Below are 27,413 nucleotides of genomic sequence, written 5' to 3'. Positions count from 1 at the left end.
TACAGGATACGACCAAACAGGCACCAATTGAAAGGTCAACAGCATTCAGAATTAGGATTTTGTTAGTCACTCCATTCATTAGATATCGTACTTCTTTCCAAATGTTGGCTTATTGGATATGTGTTCTGTGGATGGAAATTCTCCCCTTAAAGCCTAGGTTACATGAATAAACTGAGATGTGAAGTTTGTTTCTTGAAACCAGTGTTGCAAAACAGTTTTCGTAAATGCCTGTCTATACAGTGGTATCAGTGAACACTTCAGTTTTCACATTTAGTGAGTACCAAAGCACTGTTTTTAACTCTGAAATGAAATTGTGGCAGTTACATTTGTAGTAAAGGAGTTCAGGCTTGTCTGACTGAAATACGTACAAAAGAAAAAGAACAAAAATGCTTGAATTCCTGACGGGCTAAAGAGAAGATGGCATCTTGGGCACTCAATGACATAATTTTGGCCCACTACTCCAAAAGTTACTTTAACCATGTAAGAATGATATCTGAAACATTCATGGATCTTAACAGAGTTTAAGAGGCTATGAGGAAAGAATGTACACTAATGTATGAAATATCATCATCAAAAATGAAACTGGAGAACATATAGCTATTTTTTGGTAAGTGGAGATTTTTTATCCTCATCCCTGTAGTACCCATGTCGTGTTCCATAACTGATAAATTTGTTCCAGGTGTTTGTGATGCCACCTTTCTGTGGTTGTTTCTTATCTCTGGCTTTCTGACATCAAGCTTTACACTTCTATGTTCTAAATTTTCTATTTTCACAATTATCTTCACAGTATAATCTTTGGGCAGCTTTCACATCTATACAGCAGTGGAAGGAGATGGAGAGAGATAGAGAGATAGAGAGAGAGAGAGAGAGAGAGAGAGAGAGAGAGAGAGAGATCTATGTTCAGTCCAGATGTTTGGATCATGGTCATATGATGTCCTCTTATTACTCTAATGTCACACATAATGAAACAGTTATGCAGGTTCTCTTCCTTTCTTTGTTTCAAGGGTTGATAATTACCTTACTGTAGGGATCACATAAATATACGTGGCATGATTGGGACTGTTCTGAGAGACGTTCATGTAAATCAAATTTTTCCAACATGCTTTTTGTTAATATGTCTGTCTTTCAGGGTGCACTAAAAGGCCTTAATGGTTTGCTGTCTACTTCCATGCAGCTAAATATTCCTTGTTCCACACAGCTAAATATTCCTTGTTAGCTGCTCCAGGTTACAATCTCAGTGAGGGACAAATCTAGGATTGTCCCATACAATTACTTCCATTATGCCTTTTATTAAAACTAGTGTATATGTAATTACTTCCATTATGCCTTTTATTAAAACTAGTGTATATATTCCACCAGATATACAAACCTGTACACAGCAACAAAGATAAACCACATGGCAATTGAGCCCCAGATTGCAAGATGAGTGAGCCACGTCCACGCATTTGTCACCAAGCCAGCCTTCAAACATACTGTCACTACGACATACTGAAACAAAGAACGTATTTTATATCAGGTGATGCCATAATAAAATACAAATATATCACGTAATAATTTCATCAGGAGCAGTGACATTACAAGTCAGTCTGATTTCCCCTTCTGGCACACCCATCTCAACATGCAAGATGAGTGAACAACCCCTAACTCTCAAACTTCCAAAAGCCACTTAACTTTCCTCACTAAGCAGGAAACACAGTTCACAAGTCTATGAATAGTTTTCTCTACTTTTAAATGTATCAACTAATAGCACTTGAATTTCATCTCCTGGAGACAAATACTGGTCAGCTATTTAGCCTCTTTGTAATTTTACAGTTTTCTCGAGTAAATTATCTTTTTGATATTATACATTATTAACGTTCACTGAAGTTAAAATTAGCAAAACAAAATTAAGAGGAGGGTTCCTAATTTAAAAAAAGGCTGCGTCAAATTGTTATATTAAGTAATTTTACTCAGAACTGACTTGTAAACAAAATTCTTCGATTTTATTACGAAAATGATAGTAGCTACTCATCGTATAGCAGAGATGCTGAGTCACAGATATGCACAACAAAAAGACTGCCAAACAAAGCTTTCAGCAAAACAGGTCTTCATCAAAATTAGACCCCCCCCCCCACCCCCAAGCATGCACATGCATGCACGAAATGCATCTCATACACACACATGTTGTATGTGAATATGTGTGTGTGTGTGTGTGTGTGTGTGTGTGTGTGTGTGTGTGTGTGTGTGTTTTGTCTAATTCTGATGAAGGCCTCTTTGGCTGAAAGCTTTGTTTGATTGACAGTCTTTCTGTTGTGCCTATTTGTGACCCAACATCTTTACTATATGGCGAGTAGTAACTATCCTTTTCATAATATTGTCATTATTCCATCCTGGGTTTTCCATTGTTTGATTTTATCTTCCCATTATCATTATCAGTTTTGACCATCACCAGATTATCTCTTTAAAAGGAGAGAGGAAAAAAAGGGAAACACTCTCCTTCAGAGGGATGCCTACAACTATGCAGTAAAAGTGCAACTCTATGAGAGGTGCCCATGACGTAAACAGGTTTGCACTCAGGTTGGGAATGTTGAAGGCTGCAGTTAACTGCAAAATAATATAAAGCCTGAAACTCATAAACTGGACAACATAAAATTAAAAAAAATTCACTATATTAATATGATTGTCAGATACAACCTACTCAAAAGCAAAAACTAGTAAAAAATACATAACTACTGGTGTAGGAAAGTTAGAAGTTTACTAGAAATGAGGTACATAGTGCTTGTCTTTGGAGGTGATTCACAACTGACAAACTTGCCATTGGCTGTTCCAAGTGAACACTCAACATAAAAAATGAAACATCTGTTCAGACAAGCTTCAATTACATCAATATGAACTATCAGAAAAGAAAGATGGTAGAGAATAAAGGTAGTAATAAAACAGCTTTTGGTTCTCATTTGAAAAAATGAGGACACAATGTGGGGTACACACTTCAGCATCCTGGCATGAAATGAGCACACAATGTAGGGTACACATTTCAGCATCCTGGCATGTCATTATATTCCAGTAGGATGCCAATAATTGACATATACACGAAATTTTTATTAATATAAAAACATCAGTTGTTAAATGAACAAAACTTTTTTCAAGTACTTAATATACTTATTCTCCTTCTTTTGCAAGGGTTCTCTTCTGTCAATGAGTCCTCAAGTAGCAGGTGTATGATATTGAATATTTGGTGGACACCAGTGGTTACTGGTATTCAGTTTGTCGCACACAGATAAAATCTGTATGTGGACGTCATCTACTCTGCTACTAATTCTACTAATAAATGTGCAACTTATTTACATCAGTGGCATGTTACTTTTAGTTTGAGATGGGCATGTCTTACAATTAATTTAATGTTCTAAATATTTTAAAATTATATTTGCAGTTTCAGAGTTGTAAGCTTTATACTATTATACAGTTAAATACAGTTTGATCTCCACCTATCAGATTATATATATGTTTACACTGTGAGTGCCTCTCTTCACCTGTTCAGTTCTAATTTTACTGAAGTGCTGCATGCTTCCTTTTGACGAGTTACTACATAAAATATTCAAATGCATGTTAGCTGTGTATGGAAGGTCATTTGAGTTTGTAACTTAGTTACTTAGATAATTTATGTTATTATTGTTATTATCATTATTATTAAACAATGGAAAATCCAGGATGGAATGTAACAATATAATGAAAAGGACAGTTGATGCTCACCATACAGCAGAGATGCTGAGTCGCAGAAGGGAATAACAAAAAGATTTGGAAAGTTAACTTTTGGCCAATAAGGCCTTTGTCAAAAGTAGACAACATACACACATGCACACACTCACGCAAACATAACTCACACACATATGACATGGTAGTCTGGCTCCAACTGTCAGACACTGTGGCCATGTGTGTCAGTTTTGAGTGTGTGCATATGTGTATGCTATCTATTTTTGACAAATGTCTTGTTACCTGAAAACTAACTTTCTGACAGTCTTTTTGTTGTGCCTTAGTGCGATTCGGCATCTCCATTATATTACTATTATTATTTTATTACTGTAATGTGTAAAAGGTGGTAGGTAGGAATTACTAACACATATGTGTATATTTAATAACAATGATAACTTAAAGATGATCAGCATGTAGGCATACATTCAACATAATTTGCTTTGTGAATGTAAAATGACTTGTTCCACACAATTATCATTTATCTTGAAAATGATCCATGCAACATGAAACTAACTAACCAACGATTCCTCTTTTTTTACTTTTTTCCAAACAGATCATCTGATGATGGATTTAATCTGAATCTGTTAATAGTTCCATGTGTATGAGCCGTGATTAGAAAGACAGTGTAAAAGAATTTAGTTAGAGCTTATCTGCTACTGCTTGCTTAGTATTCACAAAATTACATGAGATTTATTGAAGAATGAGGATTACTTACATCTAAAAACAGAAAAACCAGCATGGAAAAACAACAATATGGAAAGGACCGATTGCTACTCACTCCACAGAGGAGGAAGTGAGCTGTAGACAGACACAATGAAAAAGAATGCTAAGAATGTGAGATATACTTAGCTATTGGTCCATTATCAGACATAGAAACACACAGTCACCGTCATCCCCAGAGATGACAGTGGCCATGTGTGTGCAAGTTGTGCTTGTGTGAACGTAGATAAGTTTTCAATTTCTGGCGAAGAACTTGTCCTTTGTCAGAATGTATCTAGCATTCTTTTTCATTGTGCCTGTCTGTGATTCAGTACCACCTCTATCTACTCTTTCCATTGCCAATTATCTACACTTGTAAGGACATGTCCATTTACAGTAAACATTATTATCCATCATGTTGTTAACAATGATGTGGATACACAGTTAGTCAGCGAACAGTAGACAATTGCTGAGTGGGACCAGTGCGGTATCTTTTGACTCTATTTACATTTGTTCAGTTTTCTTTGTTCCTTCCATGAGGTTGGGAGCTCTTGAATTCCTGTGGAATGAAAACCATAGACAGCTGTATGTACGATCCTTTACTTGGAACCACAAAACCAGTTGTGGTTTCAAATAAAGGATCTTACATACAGCTTTTGCAGTTTTTCTTTCACAAGATGTACATTCACCACTGAGGTTGTCCTGAACACAAAGCTATTTGCAAGCTTTTGATTTGTTCTTTATTTTATATCTCTTGCAGGGTTGTGCAATAAATTACATTTATACATCATGTCAGTATACATGCTGTTTTTATTGAGACCAGTGATCCCACAAGTGGTGAACCCTAAAAACAATCAATACATGTGAAATGACACTGCTGGCTTCAACAAATGACATTTCACTAGAACAATCTGTGTTTTGAACAGTGTACATACAAATCTTCCCTCTCAAACAGCTCTAGCTAACAGAAATTCTCCAGTATTTGTGGACTGTGTGCAGCCTATAAACATTTTGCATCCTCTGCACCGAACAGCACAGTCACCACGTTCCGCCATATATGCCGCATCAGTCAAACTTGAGTTTGAAAATGTTCAAACTTTTGTTTGCCACTTAGGGTGTGCATGACAACATATTGCAGTTAATACTTACTACTGCCTCCCCCATGATCCATGGACCATGCCGTTGGTGGGGAGCCTTGCGTGCCTCAGCGATACAGATAGCCGTACCACAGGTGCAACCACAACGGAGGGGTATCTGTAAAGAGGCCAGACAAACGTGTGGTTCCTGAAGAGAGCAGCAGCCTTTTCAGTAGTTGCAGGGGCAACAGTCTGGATGATTGACTGATCTGGCCTTGTAACACTAACCAAAACGGCCTTGCTGTGCTGGTACTGTGAACGGCTGAAAGCAAGGGGAAACTACAGCCGTAATTTTTCCCGAGGGTATGCAGCTTTACTGTATGGTTAAATGATGATAGCATCCTCTTCGGTAAAATATTCCGGAGGTAAAACAGTCCCCCATTTGGATCTCTGGGTGGGGAATACTCAAGAGGATGTCGTTATCAGGAGAAAGAAAACGCGTTCTACAGATCGGAGCATGGAATGTCAGATCCCTTAATCGGGCAGGTAGGTTAGAAAATTTAAAAAGAGAAATGGATAGGTTAAAGGTAGATGTAGTGGGAATTAGTGAAGTTTGGTGGCAGGAGGAACAAGAGTTCTGGTCAGGTGAATACAGGTTTATAAATACAAAATCAAATAGGGGTAATGCACGAGTAGGTTTAATATTGTTGTTGTTGTGGTCTTCAGTCCTGAGACTGGTTTGATGCAGCTCTCCATGCTACCCTATCCTGTGCAAGCTTCTTCATCTCCCAGTACCTACTGCAACCTACATCCTGCTGAATCTGCTTAGTGTATTGATCTCTTAGTCTCCCTCTACGATTTTTACCCTCCACGCTGCCCTCCAATGCTAAATTTGTGATCCCTCGATGCCTCAGAACATGTCCTACCAACCGATCCCTTCTTCTAGTCAAGTCGTGCCACAAACTTCTCTTCTCCCCAATCCTATTCAATACCTCCTCATTAGTTACGTGATCTACCCACCTTATCTTCAGCATTCTTCTGTAGCACCACATTTCGAAAGCTTCTATTCTCTTCTTGTCCAAACTAGTTATCGTCCATGTCTCACTTCCATACATGGCTACACTCCATACAAATACTTTCAGAAACGACTTCCTGACACCTAAATCTATATTCGATGTTAACAAATTTCTCTTCTTGAGAAACGCTTTCCTTGCCATTGCCAGTCTACATTTTATATCCTCTCTACTTCGACCATCATCGGTTATTTTACTCCCTAAATAGCAAAACTCCTTTACTACTTTAAGTGTCTCATTTCCTAATCTAATTCCCTCAGCATCACCCGACTTAATTTGACTACATTCCATTATCCTCGTTTTGCTTTTGTTGATGTTCATCTTATATCCTCCTTTCAAGACACTGTCCATTCCGTTCAACTGCTCTTCCAAGTCCTTTGCTGTCTCTGACAGAATTACAATGTCATCGGCGAACCTCAAAGTTTTTACTTCTTCTCCATGAATTTTAATACCTACTCCGAATTTATCTTTTGTTTCCTTTACTGCTTGCTCAATATACAGATTGAATAACATCGGGGAGAGGCTACAACCCTGTCTCACTCCTTTCCCAACCACTGCTTCCCTTTCATGCCCCTCGACTCTTATAACTGCCATCTGGTTTCTGTACAAATTGTAAATAGCCTTTCGCTCCCTGTATTTCACCCCTGCCACCTTCAGAATTTGAAAGAGAGTATTCCAGTCAACATTGTCAAAAGCTTTCTCTAAGTCTACAAATGCTAGAAACGTAGGTTTGCCTTTTCTTAATCTTTCTTCCAAGATAAGTCGTAAGGTCAGTATTGCCTCACGTGTTCCAACATTTCTACGGAATCCAAACTGATCTTCCCCGAGGTCGGCTTCTACCAGCTTTTCCATTCGTCTGTAAAGAATTCGCGTTAGTATTTTGCAGCTGTGACTTATTAAACTGATTGTTCGGTAATTTTCACATCTGTCAACACCTGCTTTCTTTGGGATTGGAATTATTATATTCTTCTTGAAGTCTGAGGGTATTTCGCCTGTCTCATACATCGTGCTCACCAGATGGTAGAGTTTTGTCATGACTGGCTCTCCCAAGGCCATCAGTAGTTCTAATGGAATGTTGTCTACTCCCGGGGCCTTGTTTTGACTCAGCTCTTTCAGTGCTCTGTCAAACTCTTCACGCAGTATCTTATCTCCCATTTCATCTTCATCTACATCCTCTTATATATGGATTGGGGGGAAGGAATGAAAGAGGAAGCCGCCTTGTAAAATTTTGCACAGAGCATAACTTAATATATAAATGCAGTAAATGAAGCAGGCAAAAAGGAATACAAACGTCTCAAAAATGAGATCGACGGGAAGTGCAAAATGGCTAAGCAGGCATGGCTAGAGGACAAATGTAAGGATGTAGAGGCTTGTCTCACTAGGGGTAAGATAGATACTGCCTACAGGAAAATTAAAGAGACCTTTGGAGAAAAGAGAACCACTTGTATGAATATCAAGAGCTCAGATGGAAACCCAGTTCTAAGCAAAGAAGGGAAAGCAGAAAGGTGGAAGGAGTATAAAGAGGGTCTATACAAGGGCGATGTACTTCAGGACAATCTTATGGAAATGGAAGAGGATGTAGATGAAGATGAAATGGGAGATATGATACAGCATGAAGAGTTTGACAAAGCACTGAAAGACCTGAGTCGAAACAAGGCCCCAGGAGTAGTCAACATTCCATTAGAACTACTGACAGCCTCGAGAGAGCCAGTCCTGACAACACTACCATCTGGTGAGCAAGATGTATGAGACAGGCGAAATACCCTCAGACTTCAAGAAGAATATAATAATTCCAATCCCAAAGAAAGCAGGTGTTGACAAATGTGAAAATTACTGAACTATCAGTTTAATAAGTCACGGCTGCAAAATACTAACGCAAATTTTTTACAGATGAATGGAAAACTTGGTAGAAGCTGACCATGGGGAAGATCAGTTTGGATTCTGTAGAAATATTGGAACATGTGAGGCAATACTGACCCTACGACTTATCTTAGAAGCTAGATTAAGGAAGTGCAAACCTACATTTCTAGCATTTGTAGACTTGGAGAAAGCTTTTGACAATGTTGACTGGAATACTCTCTTTCAATTCTGAAGGTGGCTGGGGTAAAATACAGGGAGTGAAAGGCTATTTACAATTTGTACAGAAACCAGAAGGCAGATGACATTGTAATTCTGTCAGAGACAGCAAAGGACTCGGAAGAGCAGTTTAATGGAATGGATAGTGTCTTGAAAGGAGGATATAAGATGAACATCAACAAAAGCAAAACGAGGATAATGGAATGTAGTCGAATTAAGTCGGGTGATGCTGAAGGAATTAGATTAGGAAATGAGACACTTAAAATAGTAAAGGAGTTTTGCTATTTGAGGAGCAAAATAACTGATGATGATCGAAGTAGAGAGGATATAAAATGTTGACTGTCACTGGCAAGGAAAGCATTTCTGAAGAAGAGAAATTTGTTAACATCGAGTGTAGATTTAAGTGTGAGGAAGTCATTTCTGAAAGTATTTGTATGGGGTGTAGCCATGTATGGAAGTGAAACATGGACGATAAATAGTTTGGACAAGGAGAGAATAGAAGCTTTCGAAATGTGGTGTTACAGAAGAATGCTGAAGATTAGGTGGGTAGATCACATAACTAATGAGGAGGTACTGAATAGGACTGAGGAGAAGAGAAGTTTGTGGTACAACTTGACTAGAAGAAGGGATCGTTTGGTAGGACATGTTCTGAGGCATCAAGGATCACCAATTTAGTATTGTAGGGCAGCGTGGAGGGTAAAAGTTGTAGAGGGAGACCAAGAGATGAATCCACTGAGCAGATTCAGAAGGATGTAGGTTGCAGTAGATTCTGGGAGATGAAGAAGCTTGCACAGGATAAAGTAGCATGGAGAGCTACATCAAACCAGTCTCAGGACTGAAGACCACAACTACAACAACAACTTACTACTGACGCACTTGATGCCCAGGATCTGTTGTTCATGCCGCCCCTAAACAGAGTACATATCAATACCTGAATGACAACATGCTTAAACGAGTGTGTAAATTGCAGGATCTACACAAGCAGCAGGTTCTATACAGTGATGTTATTAGTGACTAATCTCCCTCAGAATTTTGGTGCCACCTTCATGCATTAGTTACAGAAATTTGAAGTATCTGGTGCAACACCGCACCAAGTATGATTTAACCAACTGCCATTTGACATTAAAAGTGCTGTGACTTCCAACAGTGGTGACATGTCTTCACAGTTGGACATTATTAACAAAACTCACAGTATTTTGCAAAATGACAACACAGGTGGAGCATCTCAGTATTGTAATTGCATTATAGCCATAGTTTCACCTGATGCTGCAAGAGAACATCAGCTTCTGCTTGCGGAGCAGGTCCATGCACACAGGTAATATCCAGTGGCAAATAAAGGAAACAGAACTGCAGCATTGACACACGCCAGTTGGGGCAGCAACACCCACTGGAGCACATGCTGAAGTATCAACAAACAGATGCTGACTCGATGTTGGTACCACTTGCATATCAGAACACAAGCAAGGAAGTGCATCTCTCCTTGTGGTTACCCAAATGACAAAAATGACTGGATTTAGGCATGACCGGCAGCTCAAAGAAAAAGCACCCAACTACCAAAATTACTACTGATCAAGGAAGACTATTTGTTCCATGAAGTTGACAACCTGAGTGGTTTGCAAGACCACCATACAGCCAGCTACCATCCAACCAGCAATGGGATGGTGAAATGGTGGCATAGGGCTGTGAAATTGTCATTAACGTGCCACCATACATGATGGATATCGGTACGGTTTTAATGCTAATAGGATCATACACGGCTGAAACACCAGGCACTGGTGCCTCTGAGGTGGATTTTGTTTATGGAGTAACCCTTCAACTTCCCAAGGAACATACCATGCAACAGCAGGAGCATTTTCTGTCTACATCTACATCTACATAGATACTCTGCAAGCCAACATACACTGTGTGATGGAGGGTAACCAGTAGCACTACTTGTCATTTCCTTTCCTGTTACACTCACAAATAGAGTGAGGGAAAAATGACTGTCTATATGCCTCCTTATGAGTCCTAATCTCTTGTATGTTATCTTCATGGTCCTTACGTGCAATGTACATCGGTGGCAGTAGAATTGTTCAGCAGTCAGCTTCAAATGACAGTTCTCTAAATTTTCTCAATAGAAATTATCGAAAAGAATGTCGCCTTCCATACAGGGATTCCCACATGAGTTTCTGAAGCACCCCCGTAACACTTATGTGTTGTTTGAAACTACCAGTAACAAATCTAGCAGCCCACCGCTGAATCGCTTCAGTGTCTACCTTCAATCTGACCTGGTACGGATCCAAAACACTTGAGCAGTATTCAAGAATAGGTTGCACCAGCATCCTACATGTGGTCTTCTTTACAGGCAAACCACTCTATCCTAAAATTCTCTGAATAAACTGATGTCGACTGTTTGCCTCCCCTAGCACAGTTCCAACATGCTCATTCCATCTTGTATCGCTTTGCAACATTATGCCCAGAAATTTAAATGATATGACTGTGTCAAGCAGGACACTAGTAATACTGTATTTGAACATTAAAAGTCTGATATTCCTATTCATCTGCATTAACTTACATTTTTCCACATTTAGAGCTAGCTGCCACTCATCGCACAAACTGGACATTTTGTCTAAGTCCTCTTGTATCTTCCGACAATCACTCAACTTCGACACCTTACTGTATACTATGGCATCATCAGCAAACAACTGTAGACTGCTGCCCACCCTGTCTGCCTAATCATTTACGTATGTAGAGAACAACAGCAGTCCTATTACATTTCCCTGGGGCACTCCTGATGATACCCTTTTCTCTGATGAACACTCACTGCCGAGGACAACACACTAGGTTCTATTGCATAAGAAGTCTTCGAGCCACTCACATATATGTGTGAACTTATTCTGTATGCTCATACCTTCTTAACAGCCTGCAATGGGGCACCATGTCAAATGCTTCCTGGAAATCTAGAAATATGGAATCTGCCTGTTGCCCTTCATCCACAGTTCACAGTACATCATGTGAGAAAAGGGCAAGCTGAGTTTTGCATGAGCGGTGCTTTCTACAGCCCTGCTGATTCGTGGACATAAACTTCTCAGTCTCAACAAAATTTATTATAGTTGAATTGAGAATATGTTTCCGGATTCTGCAGCAAACGGAGTTAGGGATATTGGTCTGTAATTCTGTGAGTCTATCCTTGTACCCTTCTTGTATATGGTATCACCTGTGCCTTTTTCCAGTCAATTGGGAGTTTGTACTGAGTGTGAGATTCACAAAAAATGCAAATTAGGTATGCGGTGAATGCCGTAGAGCTGCCACTTGTCATTCAACATGTAAAGCATTATGTTTCTAAATTCTGCCCATCCCCAACACCTCATCACATGGACACAAATATTTTTGACTGTAATGATACACGCACTTGTTCTTGTGCAGTGTTATGAAGGGATGCAGTTAGAGTGTCACTACAGTCTCCATACACTAGCCTGTATACAGTCTTGGCGAGTGATGAACACACATTGAAAATCCTACAGAGTGGTAATGCCACTACCATAATATTAGAGTAAGTTAATCCCGTCCAAATTTTACCAGAGGACACAACTTCAGCTTAACATTATGACTGTCAACTGAAGCCTACACTATAAGACACAAGTGGTGATGAGACTACACCATCACCTAAGTAGCCTTTGCTTTGCCATCATTGCAAGCTATGCAGGTTTCGCAGGATCCAGTGCCGATTTGTCCCACGGCTGCACAAGTGCTGCATTACAAATTCCCCTTTACCCTGAAGCTCCACTCTACAGGGTGAGAAGGGGCAGGGAGAGGGGTGTCTATGTGGCGATGCAATTAGATAACTAAAGACAAACACTGAGAGAGAAAAGTGTGATATATCTGACTCAGTTCACATTTGTTCAGTTCTCTTTGTTCCTTCCACATGATTGGTAAGTGTGCAATAAACCAGTATACATTCTGCTTTTGTTTTTATTGTGCTCAGTGATCCTACAATGGTTTTTCATTCTTGACTATGTATAATCTGACAGCTTGTAACAGTTGATAACATTATGTATCTGGTCTTGGTTGCGTAAGTTTCTAGAAGCACTGTTACAACAAATAGAAGCATTTTTGACTCATTCTTAATATATATTCTTAAGCAAGAAACTCTCTGGGCTCAAATTAAAGGCATTCTTAGTCTTTAAAGAAATTTGATTTGGAGCCTATATTGTAAATACACACTCATATGTAAAGGAGAGATTGCCATTCACCACAAATTACTGCTGCATATCTAAACTTTTGGATGAAAAGAGGTCTTGTTGCAGTCAGACACAGTGGTCAGTGTGTGTGTGTGTGTGTGTGTGTGTGTGTGTGTGTGTGTGTGTAATAGCAATCTGTCCTTTTCATATTCTTGTTATTCCATTCTGGGCTTCCTACAGTTTAAATACACATTTATACAACATAAAATATTCTAAGTACATGATGAGTTAGAAGTAACAATTAAATGCAATATCATCAATTAATTTAATTTTCAAATACTGAAAGACAAGGTTTATTTGAAGATCAGATAGAAAACTATGTTCCTCAGTTTCCTAGATTCATCCAAAAGCAACTTTTGAACAAATAAGTTTAACAGTTTTTATGATATTTAAAGATTTATCATTTTTCTGAGTGAAACAGGAAATAAGGCTGACTGATTGCTATAAAGGTCATTAGAGAACCAGCACTGGTTTAAATTGGATTAGGATGAAGAATCAAATTATTCTAAATGACTTGGGGGCCAGACACACAATTGAACCCTGTTTCTCTTAAAGTCCAGTACCTTAACTACTCTAGCCTTTTACTTGACCCCATAACAGGAGCGTGTTTATACAACAGTATCAGTTAATGATACAAGCTTGAAACAAAAACCCTATACACAGTTCTGCTATCAAAATAACACCTAAGATTATGACAGAAACTCCATATTTTCTAGGTGAAATAAAATAATAGGCAAATTTAATAGTTAAAAAAGTGACACTGAACTTAATAATGAATACTTCTAATAACTAAAAAGAGATGAGGCATTTTGATGACATGCCTGGTGTTCTATCGTAAAGTATGTACAACTTCGAGTAAGTGTGGCATGAAAAAGATAGAAATGTGCCACATCCTGCTGCTTCATGGTATAAAGCCATGCATCAGTTACTCTGTCGCGGCCAGCATGGCATTATACCTTGAAGCACCAGGATCTAGCTTGTTTCGGTCTTTTTTGTGCTACGCTTACTCAAAGTTGTACATACATTATGAGAGAACTCCTGGCATGTCATTGTAATGCTACATCTTTTCTATGACATGTTTTTATTTTTTTTAAAAATTGCTTATTAGAAGCATTCCTTCTTGTATGTTGACTTTGGGTTTTATCCAATCATATGAGCAGAATTTTATGAGAGTCGTTATTTTACAGCATACTGCATAATCCTTAAGTGACAGACTAGTGTAAGCATTGTATGGTTATGTAATTTTTGTCATTGAACCTACATGCTCTTTGGGTATGTCCTACTAAATTTGTTTTTTAATTTTTCTATTGTAAGCTTGTAACCTTGATATATTTTCCTTTTAAGATCTGAGGATGGCAACGCGTATTGCCGGAACTAGTAATCAATTTTGTTAACATAGCAGGCTTGGCAAATAAATTGGTTTCTAAAAGAAGACTACACTATAAACTTATATGTCACCTCCTGTGCTGAATGATCATGTCAGGTAACCATCAAAAATGTTAATTGCTTAATTTATTAGACACACAAACATCAATACTTAAATTTATCAGGAAATCTACTAAAATTGATAGGGCAACAAGAAAGTAGTTGTTCTACTATAAACTACAACTATAAATTAAACAAATAAATTAGTTTTTTTTCCATACCGTATACACAATATTTCCTAGAAGCAGATAACCACCTTCTCGTCCATTGGCCCATATAACATCTTTCTGCAGAGCAAATAATGGTAGCCAGTACAACAGTACTGAGTGTACGAGAGCATTGAGGATCCATACCCAGAAAACTCTAACATTGAACAGATCAGCATTTTGAGATGGTTTGTACAGAGCAGGATACTTCAGCATCGTCTCAGCAGAACAGACTTTGTCAAACAGACCCAGTGCAAGTGGTGGAGCTGCTGTGAACAACTAATTCAATGTTTATACTTCAGAAGTTATTTTAATAGTTAACAATGGCACAATAACAATAATAAGAATATGAAATACTTTTTTAAATAAAGTACAAGGAAAAATCATAATTATAGGGAATGGAAAAATTTCATTTACAGCATAATAACAATTTGGAAATGATACATTGTCGCTCACCATACAGAATAGGCTTAAATCGAATGCTTCCTTTATATGGTGAGCAGCAATTTATCCTTCCCATATTGTCATTATTCCATCCTTAATTCATTTAAAGCATCCTGTTATATGTGTGACTTGTCTCATGGTACACAATTTTCAAGTGTTCTGATTTGTTATACAGGAGATGCATTGTGGTGCTACACGCTCAAGTGACTGGTGATATGAAAGTTGTATTCCACAATTGCATATAATTAAGTAAGAGCAGACGATGAGGTTAAAAAAAAGCGATAAAAATCTTTATTAAATTGATGAGTGCCAAAATCTGAATATTAATTTTGTGTGTGTTTCAAGAGTGACTGAGAGAAGATGATAAAATAATGCCCCATGAATACAAGTATTTTTTCTCCATTTTGTTAGTTGATACTTAACAGCACTAATAAGTTACAGACTACTGTCAAGATAGTAATTTATTTTCAAACCATGTTTTATAAAAACTGCCTTCAAGTGCAGGAACACCCTTGCAAGGTGAAGTTGACAATAAAAAGTCCCCAGAGTGTGGAAACTTAACATCACAGAGAGGTTCTTCCAGAACTTGCTACAAATATACAGTTAGGTTGGTCACAAAAAGTAGTGCCACTTTGGTCAGTCAACCATTTTCTCAGGGATCCAAGAAGAAAAGTAACATTTCCTTCACAACTAGACTCTAAGAAACAACACGCATTTCTGTGGTCAGTTCGCATTTCTGTGGTTAGTATTGTCAGCTACTGGACTACATGGACTTGTAGTTAAGGTGCCATGTCTGCAGAAATTTTTCTAAAGTGTTGAAGCTGGGGGGGGGGGAGTTGAAGGATGGCAAACAGTTTTCAATGAGCAATCATTTTATTCATCTTACTGCTCACTAGTCACAAAAACTTATTTAGCTAAAATAATGATGCTAGGTCAAAACAGTGATTGAGTTACAATGGTATGGAAGGTCTGGAAGTTTTCTTCGTATACCATTGCGTCAATGACTCCAACAAAACGAGTATGTCGACTTCCTCACAAAGGGTCCAATACCCAAGGGTGGACAATTGCTTATCCACCACATCATTGCATTCGACCTCATCTCTAACAGAAAAGTGAAGGCTTATAACATACGGAAAGGTCAATGGGAAGAAACATAATGGCAAATAATGACAAGGAGGCCACCAGTACAATTTCCCACTGGCATTACTACTGTCCTCAAATCACAAAATGCAATTTATATAGTTATCATGGACTTTATAAGAAATTTTGACCCGTAAATGTAACTGAGTTTGTGTTCCCAAGGTGAGATTTTATATGATACCATGGACTTCATATCAGGCGACAGTGCTGCGTCTATGTACTGCTTAATCTTTTCCTTATCGAAGCACCTAACAACAATAAGATAGTGACATGTTATGCCAAAAACTTCCTAGTGGACTTCACAATCCATGGGCAGGTGGGCCAGCTTGCTGCCTGCATAATACAGAAAAGTGCTGGTCTGCCATAGTGAAAGCGTCCACTCTAGCACAATAGCCAGTGAAGTTATCAAACTCTGGGCTCTGACTCTTGCTGCTTGAGGTACATATAAGATGGCACCTTTTCATAACAATACTGGCAAGACCATATAAATACAGGCCCCGCCTTGCATTATCTGTTGTCACCAGTCTTTTATCCAATGTGGGTCATCCAGTCTCTTTTAAAACTAGCCTCCACCTTCAGTAGCCTCTGGTCTATAGGTTGCACCTAGAACTGATGCTGCTGGGGACTGAACTAGCACCTTCCACCTGGGGCCTCTGATGGCTGACATGAACCAAGTTCTGGGACCTTCTGAGGTGTACTTTGATTCACAGATGGCAAAATGGGGTGGCCTCCGCTCCTAACCCACACGAAGCTTGTGACTGGCTGCAGTAGTCACACCTAATGGCATAGCTGGTCTACCCGCAAGATTGCTGCCGCTAAGTTCTTGAAATCTGTAGGCCTGACGTAACCGTGCACCTGCTGAGATGCTGACACCACTCCATTGCTGTGGCTGTCTTTTCAGCCCAGTGTCCTTGCATTCATTAGGTGCTGAGCTGGGCAAGCAGTACCACCTAGGGTTATTGCACACCACTGGGCCACTGTCTGCTACAGATATATGAGTTTTGCTGAACAAATATGTTGCTGTTGCCACTGCATTTATGATTTAACATGGCCAAAGAACTGGTTCTTAATACCTGCAGTCCAGTCAACTGACATTAGCCTTAATAACCTGGTGTGAAGAATGACCAGTGACATCAAGCAAAGTCATGGGTCAGTATACATCAGCACCAGCGTAGAGGGGTGAGAGAAAGTAAACTATACTTTTTGGCTGTGCTGCCTTCAAGTATCGCAGAATGTCAGGCCAATTAGATTGATGGACTCATTTGAACGCTCAGGGGTAATACAAGAGAAATTCATGCTGGTATGTGTCTTGTAAGGTATACATCATCTGTGCTGTGCTTCACATACAGAACATATGGGCATTACACCACAAGTGCAATGACTGTGCGTGGTTAGCTCTTAGGTGGAGAAATTGAGTTGTATCAAGAGTTGTTAAAGATAAAGTGTCTTTGTGTTTATTCTATTCAGTTTGTCCTAGTATGTTAGACTGCAGCTTCAAAATGAGTGAATCACAGGGACATATGGTTACCACTCAGGAAGGATTTCAGTTTTTCTAGATCAGGTAGCACAAATGAGAGCAGATAATACAGAATTGTACAGGTAGTTAGATGCTATGAAGGAGGACAGAGCCCATTCAGTTTTTGAGTACTTGCTCTATATACTACTACTGTTAGCATAGTTGATTCTTTTATGGGTAAGGTGGGGGAGGATATTTTAGTGTTTGTGGATAACCTGCTGACACCTGCAAAGCTTGGTCATTGGACGGACGAACAACTGTTACAAATTGCCTAATAATGTTTAGCAGGAGACACAAAAACTTACATTATGTACCACGAGGATCTGGGAAATGCACAAATATATGAGATGCTGGAGAGAGATTTGATACAATTATATAAAAGACAGAACAGTTGTAGGTACTATCATAGGCAATTAAATGGTGTATCATGGAAGCAGGGTACAGTGCAATGTGCATTAGCTGTATTTTTATGGGAAATACCACATGATGTGTCAACGAAAGGGTGGGTGGAATTTCCAAGGGACTTCAAGTGTCGTAAGGGAAACAGCCAACTGTTAAATGTCAGTGGGGGCCCCTGGTGTTCGTCGTAAATTTTAATGCTATAGAAACATAAGGCAGAATTTTGCTTGATTGGTGTAACGGGCAGTAGCTAAAACTAGTTTTTATTAGACACAGATGTACAGTTAAATCCTCCGTGGTATAAGTTATGCAGAGTTAGAGGTAATGATGTGCTTTCATTGGGTTCAGCAATATTAAGTTTTCAAGTGGGAGCAAAATAATTCTGCGAATGTATGCTTTGTATACATGGAGGTTACTGCACGATCTTGGTGTTAGATACCCTTTACAAGCATCACATTAAAATTGACCTTCACAGAAGAAGCAGAGTAGTGCAGTCGCCGTAGTATGGTGGCTATGATACTTGATTGTTGCATGGAGGGAGTTTAAACCTCACCTGAACTGAAACATTTTAATTTCTATATTCAGTTCGAGTACATTCTAGAAATATCCAAAAATGGCAAGAATCATTGTACTAGAATGTTCTGTAGCTGTGTATATATACCGTACGTGTTCTGGCCGGAGGCAGTTCGCTCCGCACTCTTGTATGTGCAAGTGCTGAATAAACCTTTGTTAAGCAAAGTTAGTGGGTCATTCATCTACTTACACCTTCCTCTACATGACATTATTCTGGTGGAGGCGCTGGGTATTGGAACTTGTGGTACCGCACATTATCGACAACACAGTGGCTTCCATCAGGTTATGACAGAGCCACCGTTTACGTGGTGAGAAACCCAAGTTCGAGCCATATTCAACAAATCACAATCAATTGGAGACAGAAGAAGAAGAAGAAGAAGAAGAAGAAGAAGAAGTCACGATGACAGCAACTGTGTGTCACCACATGAGACATCCTTCCGGGTTTTCTGGTGATGATGGCCAAGATCCAAACAAGTGGCTGAAGGAATATGAGCGTATAGCCAAATTTAACAAATGGAATGACACTGTGTGTTTGGCTAATGTAGTTTTGTACTTGGAGGGCACTGCCAAGCAATGGTATGAGAACAACAAGGAGAAGTTCACAAGCTGGGAAGTATTCCAGGCAGAACTGCACAAGTATTTTGGCAACACCCAGTGACAGAAGTGCAAGGCTGAAGATAAATTAAAGTGCAGGGCACAGCATCCAGGAGAAATGACAGCATCCTACATTCAAGACTTTTGGAGCTGAGTAAAATAGTGGATCCTCGAATGAAGGATGAAGATAAGGTTGCACATCTCAAGAAGGGTGTTGCTGAGGACATATATCAAGTCCTACTCCTGAAGGAGGTTTCGACAGCAGACGACTTCATAAAAGGGTACCAGTATATTGACACAATGCATCAAAAAAGATTTACACACAAGAAGTTTGAATGTCTTCCAAAGATCGTATCGATGTCTGTGATGGAGGAAGAAAGTGATTTCACAAGTGTTCTTCATCAGATAGTGAGAGAGGAAGTTCAGAAGGCACTTGGATTGCACAGCGAGCAAAACAACGAGATGCTTCAAGAAGTCAAGAGAGGAAGTGAAACAGACATTGAACCCAATCTCTCACCCTTCATTTCCCTTTAAAACGGTAAAAAAGTTGAGACCCAGGTGAAGTTACGTTCCTATAATGCCGCATGAGGAACCTGTTTGGGCACCAAGGAAGACTGATGTCTGGAGGACCCGGGATAATCAACCAGTCCACTGCGGATGACCGGGACATGTGGTGTGCTATTGTCGAGAAAGGCAGTGGATATTTGATGACGTCCACGCCAGAAGACAGCAGACCAATCTTAGCTGACGCCACCTCCGGGACAACGAAGATGAACAAGATGATGTGGGTGCAGGATGATGTAGGTCACCATTGCCGAAAGCTAGCCGCTGGAGAGGACGCTCCCCAACACACCGATCAAGGCCTCCATCGCCGTTTAGAAGCTCCAGACGATCATCTAGCCGCCACAACCTGGAAAACTAAACGGTGCAACCTTCCTTGGAGGTGAGGCCGCCAAAGAGAAAAATCCTCCGCCGTCAATCACTACAAAAATGATAGGAAACTACGTTGATATCCTCATGGATGGCCAACAAGCCCAAGCTCTTGTGGGCTCTGGAGCATCATATTGAGTCATTTCGGAGAAGTACCGTCACCAGTTTCAGAAAACCGTATTTGTCGACAACAAAACATCTCTGCTGAAGGTGGTTAATGGGAAATATGTAAAACCTACAGGAAGATGTGTCATTCGTGTGGGTATAAATGGCCATACACAGCCCTTAGAATTCATCGTCTTACAAGAGTGTAGTCATGACGTCTTTCTCAGATGGGACTTTTTGAAAGCTTCTCAAGCAGTTATAGATTGTGGTCACTCGAAGATTATGCTAGACAAGATGAGACACTGTGGAGAGGAAGATGCGCATCCGACTGTATGGAGGCTATGTGTGCTGGATGAATGATCATTCCTGCAGTCAGTGGTAGAAGGGTAACTGTCACGTGTCATGCCATGCATCAACCCATGGATCTTGTAGTGAAATGTACGAGAAGCATACCACTGAAGAATAACTTGGTCATCCCAGCCTCTGTCATCTCGTTTCAGAATGGATTCGGTGAACTGTGGATAGTTAACTGTTGCCAGGAACCGCAGATCCTTCCAAGGCGCATGTGCATACCAAATGCTGAGCCGTTAATTGCAGAACAGCTGAGCATCATAGAAAGCTCCCATGCCGAGTCTGTGGGCGAAATTAACACTACCACTACAAGACAAGATCTTCTATCTCCAACTATCACCAGATCTCACTAAGGAACAACAGAAGAAGCTACTTGCCATTCTTCAAGAGTTCTCTGAATGCTTCAATACACAGGTTAAGAGCAAATTAGACAAATCGATGGTGAAGCACCGGATTAGAACTGGACCATCAACCAATAAGCCAGAGAGAATACCGTGTGTCAGCAATGGACCATTGAATAATTCGTGACGAGGTAGAGAAAATGATGAAGAATGACATCATTCAGCCTTCGCAGAGCCCATGGTTATCACCAGTGGTTCTCGTCAGGAAGAAGGATGGCAGATGGTGCTTTTGTGTTGATTACAGGAAGCTTAACAAGATAACTAAAAAGGACGTTTACCCTCTTCCACGAATTGACAATACACTAGATTTTCTGAAGGGGGCTAAGTTTTTCTCAACCATGGGCATGTACTCGGGATACTGGCAAATTGAAGTACATCAGGCTGATCGTGAGAAAACTGTATTCATCACCCCTGAGGACCTGTATGAGTTTAAGGTAATGCCATTTGGTTTGTGTAATGTACCAGCAACTTTTGAACAATGGATAATCTTCTAAGGCACCTGCAGTGGACAATGTGTCTTTGTTATTTAGATGACATTATAGTGTTCTCAGAGACATTTGATGAACACATAAAAAGACTAAGGGCCATTCTTATGTGTCTCCAACAAGCCGGACTAAAACTTAATCCAAGGAAGTGTCTCTTTGGAGCAAAGGAAATCAAAATACTTGGGCACCTTGTGTCAAATGAAGGTGTGCGGCCAGACCCAGAAAAGGTGAGGGCTATAATGGAATTTCCTATTCCTAAAAGTATAGAGATGTGAGAAGCTTCCTCGGATTGTGTTCTTATTACCGTCGTTTTATCAATGACTTTTGTATCAAAGCCAGGCCACTCTAAGAGTTGTTAAAAGTTGATGCTAAATTTATCTGGGGTGGTGCTCAACAAGATTCTTTCGATGTGCTGTGAAAAACTCAGACGACTGACCCTGAACTTGGTCTGTATGATGAGAGAGCACCTACAGAACTACACACAGATGCCAGTGGGTATGGGATCGGTGCTGTTCTGGTGCAGATTTCGGATGGAAAAGAGAAGGTTATGACCTATGCTTCTAGGACAATTACAAAAGCCGAGAGAATCTACTCATTCGGATGGAAAAGAGAAGGTTATAGCCTATGCTTCTAGGACACTTACAAAAGCCGAGAGAATCTACTCAACTACAGAAAGAGAATGTCTTGCTGTGATCTGAGCCATGTGCAGATTTCGACAGTATCTCTATGGAAGGCTATTCACTGTTGTTACAAACCATCAATCACTTTGTTGGTTGATATTTCTTAAGGATCCAACAGGATGACTCGCCAGGTGGGCACTACGTCTTCAGAGAATGACATTACCATAGTGTACAAAAGTGGAAGAAAACACCAAGATGCCGACTGTCTCTCAAGAAACCTTGTGCAAGACCCTCAAGACTTTGAATAAGATAGTGACTGTCTCACTGCACTCCAGGATCTCTCAGCTGAGCAGAAGGAGGACGCCAAGATATCTCAAATTATGCTTGCCTTAAATCGGTCAGAGGATGTGAAAGGACAATTTAAGATAGTTAATGGATTACTTTGCTAGCAAAACTTCGATCCGTTTGGAAAGAGGTGGTTGCCAGTGCTTCCTAAACACATGCGCTTAGATATTCTACAGAAATTCCATGACACACCTGACGCCGGACATTTAGGATTTATTAAGACATATGATAGGATCCGCAAGAGATTTTTCTGGCCAGATTGATTCAGAAGTTTTTGTCACTATGTGTCGCACTGTCGAGAGTGCCAGAGGAGAAAGGCAATTCCTCAGAAACCATCTGGCCGACTCGTAACAATTCCACCAGCCGAAACGCCTTTCCAGCGTGTTGGGATTGACCTCCTCGGATGATTTCCAACGTCTGCTAGTGGCAATAGAAGGATTATTGTTTGCACTGATTACCTGACGTGCTATGCCATTGCAAAATTGTGAAAATAGCCGAAGCATTCAAGGTAGCCAAATTCATCATAGAAGACATTGTATTAAAACACGGTGCCCCAAGGTTGTTAATTATGGATCGAGGGAATGTTTTTCAATCAAATCTTGTGACAGAGATAAACTGTCGGTGCAACATTACTCATCACCTTGACAACTGCCTACCATCCGCAAACTAATGGGCTTACTGAACACCTTAATAAGACCTTGGCCAATATGCTATCAATGTTCGTCAGTGTTGGGCAGAGCAACTGGAATGAGGTGCTACCTTTCATAACATTTGCCTACAACACTGGCAAACAAGACACCACAGGTTTTATGCCACTTTTCCTGGTGCATGGGCATGAGACGATGACGATGATGGACACTGTATTTCCATTACATCCTGATGACGTGGACGACGACTACATTGGCCAGGTGTTAACCAGAACTGAGGAAGCTCGGCAGTTAGCTCAACTCCACATGCTGCAAGCTCAAGAAAACGATCGCCGAAGGTATGACGTGAGCCACCGCCCTGTTGTCTACCAGCCTGGTGACCTTGTCTGGATCTTCACTCCTGTTCAGAAGGTTGGTCTCTCTGAGAAGCTCCTCAGGTGCTACTTTGGACCTTATAAGGTTGTAAGACAGTTACTGATGTTGCTTATGAAGTTGAAGATTTCGACCCCAACACAAGACGATGAAAGATCAGAGATACGGTCCACGTCCTTTGAACAAATTCCTATAAGGATCCTGCAACCCAGAATAAATTCAAGGCTCCAGTGACAGGCAACAAGCAGAAAGGTACCGAAGAACGTAGCGGCAAGGGAAGTTCTAAGAAGATCACGGCTAGGGCGAACATCAGTCATTGGGAGTTGGAGTATGCAGGACCAATGACTCATTCCTGGACTAGGAGGACATAACACCTAGATGCTGGTCTCTTAAGGAGGGAGCAATGTTGTAGAAGAAGCTGAGTAGTGCAGTTGCCGTAGTATAGTGGCTATGATACTGGATTTTTGCATGGAGGGTTGCGAGTTTCTAAACTCACCTGAACTGAAACATTTTGATTTCTATATTCGGTTCAAGTACATTCTAGAAGTATCCACAAATGGCAAGAATCACTGTACTGGAATGTTCTGTAGCTATATATATACCGTATGTGTTCTGGCCAGAGGCAGTTCTCTCCGCCCTCTTTTATGTGCAAGTGCTGAATAAACATTCGTTAAGTGCAGTTAAGCCACGGGGAAAAATGATGAGTTAGATAAATCATGATGTTTTGCACACAGGAGTATTGAGCACATATGTAACATAGACAGTGAGTGAGTAGTGCCAAATGGTATTGATAATTTTCAGACTGATGGTGTGGATTTGTCTAAAGGGTTGCTAGTTGCCAATTTAGATGTTTTAAATGAATATGATTTAGACAGGATGAATTCGAACCCTTGCCATAAGCAAACAGCCAGTGTAACTCTATTACATGAGAAGACAAACGTAACAAGTAGTAGCTGTTAGAATCAGAGGGCTTGTTTAATTCTCATAGATCTTTACTCACAACCAGTAATGCAAGACAGAATCCCTACTGGGAATGAGCCACCTGTGTGTTGTAAGCCATATAAAGTGCCCATTGCCTATAACTGGTGCTGGAGGGATTCATTAACAAGCAAGTACACTACAGTATCCTTGAAGAAAGCACCAACTCGTGGGCTGTGCCGACGGTAATAGTGCCTTAAAGGAGCTCAGACAGAACAAAGAAGCATCAGTTTTGCTGCAACTACTGGTACCTTAACAGTCGTATGGTTACGATGCATATCCAATCCCGAATACAAAAGCAACCTAGACAACATGGAGCTACAAGGGTATTTTTCCATGAGAGATTTACAGAGTGGGTATTATCAGCTAGCAGTAGCACCAAAGGACCAACTGAAAACAGCATTTAGGTTCCTCAGGGACACTACAAGTATCAGTTAAAGACTGCACCAGCCACGTTTCAACCTGTTGAGGTGATTAAAACCAGAACAGTGTATGATGTATCTAGATGATATTACTGTGTTTGCGAAAGATATGGAAGAATATGTGTGAGAACTGAGGGAGGTATTTAAGAGGTTACTCACAGCACAGTATGGAAAAATATCGCTTTGCACTGCAGGAAGTATATTATTTTGGACATAAAATTAGGGAATATGGACCCTAGATTGGTGAAAAGAGTATGAAGTTTTCCAAAGCCTCAAACATGAAAGACATTTTTAGCATTAGTTAATTATTATAGGAAATTTTTCCCAGGATTTGTGGGGATAGCATGTCTCACACACTTGTTGAAAAAATGCGCAAAGTTCCATTGGAAATTGGAATGTGAAACTGTATTTTGGAAACTGAAGGAATTACTAACAACTAGTCGAGTGTTGGTCTTCCTGATCAATGAAAAGGACTCCACATTATCAGGTGATGCTAGCAATCACGTAATGGGTTGTGTTTTGAGTCAACTGTCAGAGGGGAAGGAATATCTGGTCACATATGTGTCACAACAATCAAAGCATAGGGGAGCTATTCTATCACAGAAAAGGAGATTCTGAACCTCAACTTGGCATGACATACTTACACTGCTATTTGTATGGGAAAAAGTTTAAGGTAATAACAGAACACGCAGCACTGAAATGGTTATTGGTACTGGGCACTGGAACTGAGTGAGTTCAACTTAAAAGTAGTCCATAAACATGGGAGATATCACGGTAATGCAGATGGTGTCAGTAGGAAGATTGGTGTATTACAGACATTAGGTAATACCGTTGTGAAGTGGCAGAAAGTACAAGCTGCTGACAAGTTGTGAAAACAATTTGCAGTGCAGTCACAGTTCGTTGTACAAAATGGTGTGTTGTGCGAGACAGTAAGGCTTGGTCTGCATGTTGTGGTGCCAGTCACACTGAGAGAAGAAGTCTTGAAACAAGCACATGATCACATACAATATAGTCAACGGGGCACAGAACCATGGGTGACATATGTACAAACAAGATGTAGGGCAATATGTTACGTACAGTGTGCCACGCACACAGAGGGTGGAGTTGAGCCATCAATTAAATGAATGGGATGAACATTTTAGGACCTTTTTCCAGACACCAGCAGGGAACTACTATGTTCTGACTACAATAGGTTATTTCTCACATTACATGGGAATGATAACTATCCTGAATCAGCAAGATGACACAGAAGCACAGGCCAGTATGAATAATTAATTACTAAAATTCAGTGTTCCCAAATGTTAATCACAGATAGAGCACCAATTTTATACTGGAATAGATGAAGCAGTTGTGCCATTTCCTACATGTTCATAAGCTGAGGAGAAGCCCATTTTAGCCACAAGCGAATGGAAGAATGGAGCACGTACCTCAAATGATAGGGAAAGTGCTTAGGCACTATGCTTTATTTCCATAAAATGTTGCAGCTTAAAATAAAATGAAAACGATCATGAAAGTACAGGCCTATCACTGAACAATATTGCATATGGCTGCAAAACACCAAAGGGGAAAAAGAAGTGATTCAGGGTCCAAATCAGGTTACTGAGATGACATTGTGAGTGAAGGATAAACTGCAGCTTCCGACGTATACAACCGTCATACATGTCAGATGTAAACGTCCTTCCTGGGGCATGCCAGATTCATTACTGCCAGCACCAGCGCCATTCCCTGAAAGGGGTTAGAGGACATTAAGAAGAAAAGATTGGCCACAACCTCACAAGTTACACATACATTGCTATATGCGTTAAGGCCATGGAAGTGATAAAATATTAAGATTTTTGGTGTTTTACTGGGTGTCTGTTGTTTCATGAAATATGGTAATGAAGATATGTGAACGTTACACAAATGAAGGACTGTGTTGTGGTACTTTTGAGATATTGGTTTTCAAGTTGACAATGTGGGTGTACATTTCATTTAAGTTAATCATTATTTTGAAGGTGATTTGAGCAGTTTATCTGAACTGACTGCCGTGGTCATGTAGTGTTTGCAAAAAACGTCACATGATGGAAACTGAGGTTATTCATGTTTTTGAATGTACACAGCGTGTTAGATACGGGCATTTTTATATGACAGACTGATGTCAAGAAGGGAAAAGTGATTACAGCTTCCTTCCTCCATCTGACACAACCAGTGAGGATGACTGCAAGGTGCATCACACTACTAGTGGTGCTGCACCTCCACAGCTGTGAAGATGGTGATCACCTTGCAGGAATAACCACTGAAGGGAGAGGTGTTTTTCACCAGGCAGGATGACACTGTCTTGATCAGTCACCAGTAGACACAGAGATTAACTTGTAATGCAACACGAGTAAGAAACAAAGTGTGAAGGCTGCAGGAGCTTTCTCACACCTTGAAAGCAGGAAGAAGGGTGTGTTAAGAGGGATAGAAGGAAAGTACCAGGTGCTGCATCTCTTGTATGAGCACTTAGGGATCAATTGCAGCAAGCCATGGACTTGGTGCCAAGCACATTAAAGCAATGGAGGTGGGGATGGATACATGCATGATGTACAACGTTGAAAAACATCTGTGC

General features: G+C 40.1%; 1 protein-coding gene across 7 annotated transcripts in view; it reads right to left on the bottom strand.

The window, feature by feature from the left end:
- LOC126174902 (probable phospholipid-transporting ATPase IA) overlaps positions 1–27,413 on the bottom strand; it is a 639,177-nt gene that overhangs the window by 67,367 nt on the left and 544,397 nt on the right. For all 7 annotated transcript variants that reach the window (XR_007535496.1, XM_049921326.1, XM_049921325.1 and 4 more), the window contains exons 18-19: positions 14,520–14,783; positions 1,370–1,488 (exon numbers count right to left, since the gene is read on the bottom strand). Coding sequence is in view for 6 of the 7 variants with exons in the window: in XM_049921326.1 (XP_049777283.1) it covers positions 1,370–1,488; positions 14,520–14,783 (383 nt within the window). In the remaining variant the exon portion in view is untranslated. The remainder of the gene's footprint in view (positions 1–1,369; positions 1,489–14,519; positions 14,784–27,413) is intronic.

This window comes from Schistocerca cancellata, chromosome 3 (genome assembly GCF_023864275.1).
Source record: "Schistocerca cancellata isolate TAMUIC-IGC-003103 chromosome 3, iqSchCanc2.1, whole genome shotgun sequence".
Classification (NCBI taxonomy): domain Eukaryota; kingdom Metazoa; phylum Arthropoda; class Insecta; order Orthoptera; family Acrididae; genus Schistocerca; species Schistocerca cancellata.
Note: the sequence above shows the minus strand (reverse complement) of the source record. Positions and strands in the feature narration are given on the sequence as shown.